We start from the raw sequence: 12315 nt of genomic DNA, 5'->3' as shown, positions 1-12315 counted from the left end.
AGGATCATCATTAGGTGGTTGTGTCATAGTTGGGGTTATGGTCTAGTATGTTTTCTTCTTCTACATCATTCTATATCATTGTAAAGTGGACCATTTTCCCTTGTACGGGAGTCGATTCTTCTTTTATTATTCTATAGGGTGGTACGTTGGTGCTAGGCTGATGCATGAAGTCACTAACAAGTTCAAGCCTGTGAAAAATTCAAGGTGGTAGGGTGGTGGTAGGGTGAGTTGTAGCCCATTTAGTGTTGGGTCATCTGTTCTGCCGACTACTGAAGAATCACGGGTGTTGGAGCATCCATCCAGTCGGAGATGGAGAAGAATATTTTTCTGGATTCTAGGAAGTTGGATCTTTCGTTTCAATTGGAGTTGAAGATTAAAGAATTATTAGAAAATCATTCAGTGGTTTTTTACTGAGAGGGGGTTTTCCACCTAAAACTTTTTCCCTCCTGTGTTCTTTTATTCACTGTTGTTACTGCATAAACATTAATGATAATTGAAGATTAACTAATGCTCTGAAAAGATTTAAAAGTGATAATTGCTAAGGAATACTGATTCACCCCCCCCCCCCCCCCCCCTTAGTATTTTCCAACAATTGGTATCAGAGCTTGGTTCCTTCAATAACAGTTTAACATCCGGAGCGAGGTCATGGAGCATACCAAGAATGGTGTACCTCTATTCAATGAAGATAATTATGCACTTTGGAAAGGAAGAATGGAGGTCTATCTCTTGGCCTAAGGTTACGAAGCATGGGACATTGTTCAAAATGGCTTTACAACAACTTCAGAGGAACAAGGTAAGAAGAATTTGGTAAATGATGCAAAAGAAAAGAATATTATTATCAGTGGACTTATTGAATTTTCTTATCATAAGTTGTTGGGTTGTAAGACCACCAAAAATGTATGGGAAAAGCTAGAGAATATATATGTAGGTGACTCAAATGTGAAAGAAGCAAAGCTTCAAATCTACAGAGAAAAATTTGAGAAACTTAGAATGAAAGAAGATGACAACATTGTTTAATACTTCCAACACGTTGATGAAATAACCAACACTCTTGAAGGATTGGGAGAGCCTGTTGATGAGAAGACTATTATACGAAAGACTCTTAGAATGTTACGAGAAAGATTCAACCCAAAGGTATCGGTCTTAGAGTACAAACTCAGTAAATAGGAATTACATGGAGTTTTGATAACATATGAAATGAGACTTGATGAAGAAGAGGGTATTTCTCATCTAGAAATTGTGTTTGCTGCATCTAAGAAAATCAATAAGGACAAACAACCTTCAAAGGAAAAGACCTGCAACTGCGAAGAAAAGGAAGATGATGAAGAAGGTTTTTTAGAAGGAGAATATGCTTACTTTACGAGAAAACTAAAAATTGTTAAGGGAAAATTCAAAGGTAAACTTCCATTGATATGTTTCGGTTGTGGTGAGGTTGGGCATTTCGCAGCAAAATTTCCAAATAGAAGTGATGGAAACTCAAAAGGAAAGAAAGGCTTTAAGGAATTCAACAAGAAAGGCAAGAAGAAAGGATTCAAAAGGAACTTTCCCTCTAAAGAAGATAGCTCATCATCTGATGAAGACAATGACAGAGAAGAAGAAGCCAATGAGAGAGTATTGTTTATGGCCAAGCACAATAAACAAGAGGTATCATACAACAAAGAAGAAGGGTTGACCATAGAAGAATTTTCTAAAGAGGTAATCAAGCTTATAAAAGAGCTCAAGGCTGAGAATATCCCTTCCTGTACTCTTGAAGAACAAGTTCAAGGTCTCAAAATTGAAGTTGAAGAACACAAATGTATTGAAGAGTCACTTCAAAAGAAGTTGGAAGAAAGCAACTGAGAAAGGGAAGCATTAGAAGCCGAAGTATTCTCGTTGTGTAAGGAAGTGTAAAAGGAAAAAATTGTCCAAAACTACGCCAATAGCTCAAGGGCGTTGGAAGAACTCATAAACAATCAACAATATTACAATGAAAGAACTAGCCTCAGTTACAAAGAGGAAGAAATAGGACCTTCTACAACAAAATACAATGAACATATGAGATCTGACAGGCATGTAGAGTTCATTGAACAAGATTCGCAAGAACAACCTTGGAAGACAATTCCGCGACGAATATTTCCATCTAGGTACCAAAAATTTTTTCATGGTTATTGTTACTCATGTGGAAAATTTGGTCATAAAGCTGTATAATATCGCATGTACCATAGGAACCAATATAATTCCAAGAGATCTGTCAAATATGAACCTCCCAGGACTCAACGAAACATCAATAGATTTAAACATTTAAGAAGTGATATTGGATGTTACAAATGTTGAAACTTTGGACACATAGCCATAGACTACAGACTTGAAAATCCTCCAGAAGAATCTTCGAAGCCACAGAACGAACGAACATGGAAGAAGAATAACAAAGATAATTGTGCTCTCACTCTCAAGGCTTAAAACAACAAAGATGTTTGGTATGTGTATAATAGTTGCTCAACGAATATGATTGGAGATAGAAAGAAATGTGTATCTTTGAAAGAGAAGAAGGATGGAACCATGGCCTTTGGAAATGATGGATCTTCAAATGTTATAGGATCATGTACCATCAGTCTCGGAAGCGAAGAGGCTCTAGCCAAGAATGTTCTATTTGTTGAAAACATGAATCATAATCTGCTCAGTGTTGGAAAAGTGTGTGATCAAGGACACACAATGCTAATCAACTCCCAAAATGTGAAATCAAGAAAGGCAGATATGGTAAAATTTTGGCTACAGCAAGTCGAGCTCAAAACGACATATATGTTATGGATGAAGCAACTAAAGCATGTCTACGAGCTAAAGAAGATGAAAGCTGGTTATGGCACAAAAGAATGGTTCACATAAACTTTGACAATGATGTCAGGATAAGAAAAAAGGAAGAAGTATGAGAAATTCTGAAAATCTCAAAACCTTCCAACACACTATGTGAGGCCTGTTGGCATGGAAAGCAGACAAAATGTAGATTTAAAACAAGAGAAAACTTTACATCACATCCATTAGAATTGATATATACTGATCTATGTGGTCCTATGGGAACAAAAGGATCAAATGGAGAATTATATTTCATGTTAATGATAGATGAATATACCAGGATGACAACCATCAGTTTCCTAAAGAAAAAATCTGAAGCATTTGATTGGTTCAAGATCTACAACGAGTTGGTCAAAAATGAAACTGATTTAAAAATAAAGTGTCTAAGCTCAGATAATGACGGAGAATTCACTTCCAAGTTATTTCAACAATACTGTGACGAAAATGGAATAAAACGACAATTTTCAACAGCATGAACACCTCAACAAAATGGAGTCGCTGAAAGAAAGAACAGAACCATACAGGAAATGGGTAGAACAATGTTGAAGGACTCAAAATTGGATGAAAATTCTAGGTTCAAGCAATTGATAAGACATTCTTCATTATCAACAAAAGTCTTCATAGAAATAATTGCAATAACACCCCATATGAATTATGGAAAGGAAAACCGACTAATGTAAAATATTTCAGAATCTTCAGAAACAAATGTTATATCAAAAGAGAAGATCAAAATTTGGGTAAGTTTGAATCGCATGTTGATGAAGGTATCTTTATTGGTTACTCACGCAAAAGAAAAGCCTATAAATGGTATAATCTTAGATGAAAAAAGGTAGTGGAGAGCATAGATGTTACATTTGACAAATATAATGTTCTAAAAAATAATGATAAGGATCTAGAATCTTTGAAACTTGAGACAGAGGCTGAAAAGGGTACAAAGAAAATTCTAGAACAAGAAGAAACTATCAACCGGGAAGAAGTAAATAATGATCAACAAGATATATAGGAACAACAACAAGAAGCTCCTCCAAAGAGAACAAAATAATGGATTCAAAAGAGCCATCCATCAAATCAAATCATTGGTGACATAAATGAAGGAATTCGAACAAGAAAAGGTTGACAACTTCGTTCATCACAACAAGCTCACATTGCTTTTCTAGAAACTTTTGAGCCTAATAGTTTTGAGGAAGCCATCCAGAATGAACATTGGATAGCAACTATGAATGAAGAATTCAATCAAATCGAGAATAATAACACCTAGGAATTAGTTCCATGACCAAAAGATAAAAATGTCCTTGGGACTAAATGGGTGTTCAGGAGAAAATTAAATGAAGATGGACAGGTTACCAGAAACAAAGCAAGATTGGTTTGCAAAGGCTATGCACAAGTGGAAGGAATTCATTTCGATGAAACATTTGCACTAGTTTCTATAATGGAAGCCACCCAAATGTTTCTCACCTATGCATGTTCAAGAAAAATAAAAGTCTACCAAATGGACGTTTAGTCCGCATTTCTAAATGGAGAATTAGAAGAAGAAGTTTACATCGAACAACCTCAAGGTTTTCTACTATCAGAAAAATAAGTCTATGTTTGCAGGTTAAATAAGGCTTTGTATGGTCTCAAGAAGGCTCCTAGAGCATGGCATGCTCTTTTTGATGGATATCTACATCAACAAGGGTTCAAGAAAGGTACTGTTGATAGCAATCTTTACGTACAAATAGATAAGGATAATTTAACAATCGTTGAGGTATATGTGGATGATATATTATTTGGTAGCAATGATGATTGACTAAGTAAGAACTTTGCTACAAAGATGAAAATTTAGTTCAATATGTCTTTACTTGGTGAGTTGACATACTTCTTAGGGCTTCAAATATCTCAGCAAGAGAAAGGAATACTTATATGTCAAGTTGAGTACATCAAGGAAATGATCAAGAAATTCAAAATGGAAGATTGCAAACCTTTCGTTACTCTGATGGTAACATGTTGCAAATTGAGCATAGACGACTCATCTAAGGATGTGGATTAGAGGTTGTACAGATCTATGATTGGTAGTCTTCTATGTGTAACAGCCTCCCGACCAGATGTTATGCAAGCAGTTGTACAAGTAGAAATATTCTAAGAAGCACCAAAATAATCACATATTATTTTCGTCAAAAGAATTCTTCGATATCTAAAGCACAGAACAAAATATGGCTTGTGGTATCCCAAGGGAAACAATCTCATTATTCAAGCCTTTACAAATTCAGATTGGGCAAGAAGCATTGATGATCGTAAGAGTACTAGTGGAGCAACATTCTATCTAGGTGGTTCTCTCATATCATGGTTGAGTAAAAAGAAAACCTCAATCTCGTTATCTACAGCAGAAGTAGAATACATTGTAGAGGCAACTTGTTGTACTCAAGCCCTTTCAATGAAAAAAACTTTGCATGATCTTCAAATACAATTCAGTGAGCCTATTCCCATGTTCTATGATAACATCAGTGCCATCAGCATCTCCAAGAATCCTGTCATGCATTAAAAAAAAACACATTTCGATAAAATATCACTTTGTTAGAGAACAAGTCGCTGAAAAGAATACCAAACTTGAATATGTTGGTACAAAAAAAAAATCACTGATATCCTCACTAAACCTTTACCTCGTGAAGCATTTGAATATCTTTGCCAGAAGCTTGGGATTCTCCCAAGTTCTCATTAGATTTCCATTATTCAGAAAATAAAGGGGGAGTGGAAGTGTGTGCAGTTCTGCAAAATGGTTGTGTGTAAGGAGGAGTTTCACTTTGCCATTGATGTCAAAGGGGGAGAGAAGGTAATAGGAAGAGGTTCCCAGATCACATGGGGAGTACGTGTGTTGCCATCAATGCCAAAGGGGTAGATTGTTGATATAAAGATGATTTGAAGTTGTCATTGATGTTAACCCAAGCAGCACCAGGGGCTACCCTGATATTGCAAAGGAATTTTGACTTGAAAAATTACTCTATTTTTAGTCAAGGATCTTATAGATAGATTCTACTCATTGAGATGTTTCCATTGATATATGGCACGCCAAGTAATTTTTCAAGGTTTGAGGGATATTCATGTTTGAAGTTAGTAACCCCAATTAGTGGGATAAAACCCTATGGGGTTGTGGCATGGCACTCATAATTGGTTTTGGTCATTGAATAGTCATTAATTAATAATTTATTAAGCTCCTGAAATCCCTCCAACATTCTCTATAGAAGCCCCTCTCAACTCTATAAAAATAAATCTCATATATCCTCTAAATGAATCAATTTTGATATTTTTTCTATAACTTCATTTCTGCGAAGTTTTAGATTCTAAAATTAAAACCCATTTGATTCAAAATCCTGATGAACTTCGTGACCAAATTTGTGATCTTGTTTCGCTATATCTTTAGAGATATGATCTGTGGAAGTTAGGGTTTTTGCAAGCTCCCGATTTTCATTTCAAAGAAGTGACCTTGGGAAAATCGTCATAACTCTCTCTCTGAGAAGAGGATTGGAATTCTGTAACAGGTGGTGGATAGTGCATGGAATATATTTTTTTGTGTATAAATTTCAGAGCTGAAGGAGGAAACAATGACACGTGGCTTGTCGTACAAGTTTCCTCTACTGAACTAGTCCATAATTAGGTCATTGTGAGAGATTGGGCATAACTTTGCCTTGAAGAGTCCCAATCGGGTCCGACCTATGGCATTGGAAAGAAGACTTATATGTTTTCTACAAGACTGAAGATCACATGTTGGGGATCTGAAATCACAGGGGTATATCAGATTAAATATCGTGCTCCTAGAAGGGAAGAAAAACTAGATCAAGTGTTGTCAAGGGGTGCAAAGAACCAGACTTTATAGGGCAGTAAAATGTTGTAGCAGAGGTAAGCTATAGGTAAGTATATTTTGTATATGCATGTTCATCTCTTAATTTCATTAGGTTCTTTATATTCTAATTTTTTTTTTTTGTTTAGCACTGACATGTGCTCTAGAAGATGAGGTAAGTTTTGCTATTATCATGTCATAGGTATTTCCTTGAAGACTTTTGTAGGTATTATATATTCATCAAGAGAAGATTCAATGCATAATATAATGTTCTAAAGAATTAGAAAGGGTAGCATGACAAGAACAACAATCAAGGTGCATAACAGCAGCAAGAAGTTTACCACATGAAGTCTTCAAGTGGGTAGCACTGCATACAGACATTGTAAAAGTATCATTGTATAGAGTCATTGTAAAAGCATCTTCGTAAAAGTTGTACAAGTGTCTATTTGCCAAGAGTTGAAGAGGCAATGTCTGGAGGTATAGGATCATCATTAGGTGGTTGTGTCATAGTTTGGGTCATGGTCTAGGGTGTATTATTCTTCTACATCATTGTATATCATTGTAAAGTGGACCATTTTCCCTTGTACGAGAGTCCATTCTTCTTTTATTATTCTATAGGGTGGTAGGGTGGTTCTAGGTTGGTGCATGAAGTCACTGACAGGTTCAAGCCTATGAAAAATTTATGGTGGTAGGGTGGTTCTAGGGTGAGTTGTAGCTCAGTAGGTGTTGGGGCATCCGTTCAGTTGACTACTGAAGAATCACAGGCGTTGGAGCATCCATCCAATGGGAGCTAGAGAAGAATGATTTTCTAGATTCTAGGAAGTTGGGGCTTTCTTTTCAATTGGAGTTTAAGATTAAAGAATTATTAGAAAAGCATTCGGTGGTTTTTGACTCGAACGGGGTTTTCCACCTAAAATTTGTGTGCCTCCTGTGTTCTTTTATTCACTGTTGTTACTGCATAAACATTAATGATAATTGAAGATTAACTAATGCTCTGAAAGTATTTAAAAGTGTTAATTGCTAAGGAATACTGATTCACCTTCCCTCTCAGTATCAATCGGTCTTAACTCCCCCATGAAGTTATCAGCAATAACTAGGGGCTAGCTTATAAGACTATTTTTTATTATAAACTCCGTTGTATCAATTAATTGTCACACAAATTTTCATTCATTTGAATATTTGTTTTTCGACAGGAAACATTGTTTCCCTATATTCTTTTCTTATAACCAATCAATTTTTTTTTTTGAATATTTAACAAGTTATACCATCACATATTCTTCTATTCATTCACTTTAAATGAATTAAATGTAGCTAGACAAATAGAAGCCCTTTCATCTAGTTTAGTAATTGTTAAGTATTAAGAACGTGTTTTAAATATTTGATATCATTGTTCATCCATAAAATTTAAAAGAAAAAAAATATTTTAGATGCTCTGACATGCCTAACTAACCTAGAGTCATCCCAGGGGACAACATCATATTGGCATCACTGTCGGGGAGCGAAAATTGTGTTATTTTCCTTGGGAAAATGATTAAATTTTTTTCTTGAAGGTGAATAAAGAAATTGTAGGTTCAAAATAATTCACTTGGTGAATCCACTTGACCAAGTTGGCTCCTTCAAAACATATCAGATCTCACTCTGGCTCTCAAATTATATCTCCTTTATTTGATCCTCCTCAAAGTCCAAAAATGATGATAAAAAAATAGACGAGATAACATATTTACTTAGAAACTTATCTAATAGAATTTATAATATTTAAACTCAGCCTAGAACCATACAACAAACTGTTGGCAGACCACAGAACTAGTTTAAAAGAGCCCCCCAAACTTGAATTTTACAGTTTCCTAACACTAATCAACAGATCCAACCTCCTCTGATGATTGATGACCAACAACCAGATGATATTGGTCCTCTAATTTTTTAAGACATAAATAATTTTGATTCTACATATGTACATAGTGTTATTGTTCCTCACCCTTCAAATCAGTCTTCCCAAAATCAAGAAGACAATCAAATTTCTAAATTACAAGCCTTCTGTGAATTCCTAATTGGTGAATTAAATAGAACATATGATCTTAGACCTAGGGAAGGACTTGGTAGATCTCAAAAGGGTCCCATACAAAATGAACCTCACATAAAATCTGTTGAAACCCAGACAACTATCATTCAACCCTTAAATCAAATAGGTGAAACAAGTCAAATTGATAAAATTATTTTGACAACCTTTAATGTTGAAAGAGAACTAGAAAGGGTTAAAATACTAATTCCCCTAGTTGAACTGTAAAAAAATCTAGGGTATAAGAACGAAGTTTAAAAATGGATTTCATCATCGAGTGTGGATGTTGAAGGGAATGTGATAAGCCTGCAGGATGAAAAACCCTCAGTAGTTTCTGGTCCTAGTCTGACATGATAGATGAGAATGTACCACCATTTTGTGTGACTGAAAATTCATGATTTCCTGCTATATAACTGTATGTTATATTTTGGGGCTTCCCATAATCGAATGCCTAAAATGATCATGGACCAGTTGCAATTGGAAGTCACTAGAACTTATCATGATCGTGACACTTTTGACCCCAAGAAATTTCCTTGTCTTGGACTCACTAAAGATTTGGTGGTAACCTTAGCTTAGATCCCTGTCAAAAGTGTGGTTTTAGACATAGCATTCACTAACATTCCTCCGAAATTTGGCATGTTGCTTTCAAGATCTTGTTGTCCTAAACTAGAAAGGAGCTTACAGATGGATATGCCTTATGCCACAATCCTAGTTTATGGGGGTGAACATCTCAGGTTGTATACAGAAGTCAAATTTATGAACACTATTTGTAGAGATGATTAGGCTAGGAATCATCCTATTTGTGATGTTTATCAAGACTTTGGGGTTTTGAACTATCCATAAATAATTCACAAAATACTCAACCAACTATCAAAGATATTGTTAATCAACCTAAAACAATTGAAACAGATATTTGGAGAATGTACTTTGATGGTTCTTGCTCAAAGGAAGGAGCAAGAGCTGGAATTGTATTAATTTCTCCACATAAAGAAAACATTACCCAATCATACAAAATTGAATTTGAGGTAACCAATAATGTAGCAAAGTATGAAGCTTTTCTACTAGGATTGGACTAAGAAAGAAGTCTTAAGGTACAGAACTTAAGTGTATACAGTGATTCTGATCTTATTGTCAGACAAGTTAGGAATCAGTGTCAAACCAAGCGCCCAAGGTTGATATCTTATAGGAATGAAGGTTGGGATTTAATTGAAAATTTCTTTTCATCATTCAATATTTTTTTTTTCTCAGTAAAAACTAATTCTATTAAGAGAACGTATGGTACAATGCAAGGTTACAAACAAGAGAAGTAAGAACATAGGCAACCGGAAAGGATTGGTTATCCACCTCGGCTCCTAAGAGAGAAAGAGTATAGAGCATTGTTGAGCAAGAAGAAACAAGAGGAACAAAAGAGTAGGATCTGAATAGAGGATTCTACCCAACATGTGCAGAATCCACTATTCTGCATTTTTTCCCTTTCTTTTTACCAACTTTGACCCACTCAGGAGGACTTTGCTGAGCTGGCATGATTTGCAAACTGAGATGAGCCGACGGAGAGGTCTCCTTGTCTGAGTCCGAGGTGGAGGATTCATGGTTCCTTTTCTGTGAGGCTGGTATGACTGACGAATCCACAGGACCTGCCGAGGACGGATCCGGTTCCGACGCTGGTGCCACACCTTTCTTATTCTCTTCCTCTTCATCGGAGTTGAGGTCAAAATCGTCCATGGGAGGAGGATCATGATGCTTCCAGCTCTTGGATTTCTGCTTAGTGTTGGCTTTCTTCTTTTGGGCTGGCATCGTGGGACAAGAGCTCTGAAGGTGACCTGTATGATGGCAGTTGCGGCAGCGAAAGGCTGTGTTCTAGTAATCCAAAGTTTGAGTCCAATGGAAGTCTCCAATTTTGAGATTGATCTGGTCCGGGAGACCTTTTCTTATGTCTATTTCTGCACAGATCCTGGAAAAAGTGTATAAGCCCTTTTCCCCTCTAGATATGTCTGTGTCTAAAAGGCAGCGTAGAGAGTTGCCAATCCCTTGGAATACAACAAAGTGACATAGATTCGCTGGGAGGTTTGGAAGTCTGACCCAGATGGGGAGTTTGGTGATGACTACTGTGGAGGGATCAAAATCTGGGAACCAAGGAGTGAGGAATAAACCAGCTGCACCCCAGAACCATGGGCCACCAGTTAAGGCTTTTTGATAGTCCTCATCGAAGGGAAACACTACGATGAAAAATCCCTTCGAGCATAGCAGAACCTTGCAGTTGTTGGTCCAGTTAGAGTGGATCCATTGGTAGAGGTCTGTTGTGCGTGGCCATAGCCCATTAAACCTGCAAATAATGCCATGTTCCGCAAAATGCTGGGTTTGCTCATCCAGCGAAGGATGCTTTATTTCTATGGAGGGGGTTTCCTCCAGTTTATCCACCAGGAAAGGCTTGGGAGCTTGAGCATGTGGAGCTGTTCTCTTAGGCAGCTTAGCATGGACGGCGTCCTTGTAAGAAAACGCCTCAGCTGAGGATGACTGTCCTGCAGCGCCCCCTCTTAGACGAAGGGTAAGAGCAATGGAGGTATTTCTATTAATGTTGTAAAAAGACAGGGGGTAAATATCCTCGAGTTGTTTACCTTCGTGAAGAAGTCGCTGTGCTGCAGAGGGAATCCCCAGCTTGAGTTCCAGAGCCAGCTTGAGGTCTTGCACTTGATCCGACTCTCTCACCCATTGTAGCAGAGTTTTGCCAGAAATAAGCTTGATCAGGATCTGGAATGAGGCCGAGAGACCAGAGTTCTGCGTGCCTCTGTAGATCTGAGACAACAGGCTGTTGGAGCTTTGAAGGGCCTTCTTTTCTTGCGTTTGCCGCAAGGGATAGAGAGAAGAGGAGGAGGGAGTCCTAGGGATGCCGAATCTGACATTGCGTTCCACCCAAAAGAGCGTCCAGATGCAGATCGGGGGGGATAGAGAAGAAGTAAATAAAAGTGAGCAACCTTCCAGGGTGAAGAAATTATTTCCAAGAGCCGTTGCTTGGAGAAAACAGAATGCAGGTTCTGCAGATTCGCTCTTGACCAATGCGTCTGCAATCTGATGGGGGTAGTTGTAGCCAAATGCAGCGGCAGATGGCTGAGAGCCGGCGGCCCCAAAGTCTAGAGTGGAGAAGCACAGGGGGCGGAGAGCTCTCGAGAGAACCTTGAAGACAGTCGGAGCCGCGGAGAGGGCGTAGATCTGCAATTCTTTCCTGAAACCCGCTACGCCATCATCAATGGGGCCGAGCCGTGTCCAAACGGCGGCCAGAAGAGAGGAGGGGGTGTCTGAGCATCTAGGGTTCATTTTCGTTCCCAATCTCAACCCAAAGCGTTCTCTCTTTCGTCTGACTTCTTTTCATCATTCAATATTAGTATTATTCCTAGAGATCAAAACATGCATGTAGATTCCGTACTTATTTTTGCAAGTTGCTTTAAAATCCTTGATAATATGCTTTTCCAGTATCAAATTCAACTCAAGTATAAACCATTTATTCATGACAATCTTAAGTACTGGAAAAATTTTGATGATGACGAGTAACTAAAATCCTTTTTGCAAGTCATAGATGGATTTTCAAGTCATAGATGGATTTTCAAACATGCAAATTGAGGAA

General features: G+C 37.5%; 1 protein-coding gene across 1 annotated transcript in view; it reads right to left on the bottom strand.

Moving 5' to 3' along the window:
- The window catches only part of LOC149252108 (cytochrome P450 750A1-like), a 37466-nt gene extending 26976 nt beyond the window's left edge, over positions 1-10490 (bottom strand). The window contains exon 1 of the mRNA XM_089454077.1: positions 10331-10490. Coding sequence (XP_089310203.1) covers positions 10331-10490 — 160 coding nt within the window. The remainder of the gene's footprint in view (positions 1-10330) is intronic.
- Positions 10491-12315: the final 1825 nt, after the last annotated feature.

This window comes from Pinus tabuliformis, chromosome 7 (assembly GCF_031772625.1).
Source record: "Pinus tabuliformis cultivar Carrire ecotype Pingquan chromosome 7, CPIR1, whole genome shotgun sequence".
Classification (NCBI taxonomy): Eukaryota; Viridiplantae; Streptophyta; class Pinopsida; order Pinales; family Pinaceae; genus Pinus; species Pinus tabuliformis.
Note: the sequence above shows the minus strand (reverse complement) of the source record. Positions and strands in the feature narration are given on the sequence as shown.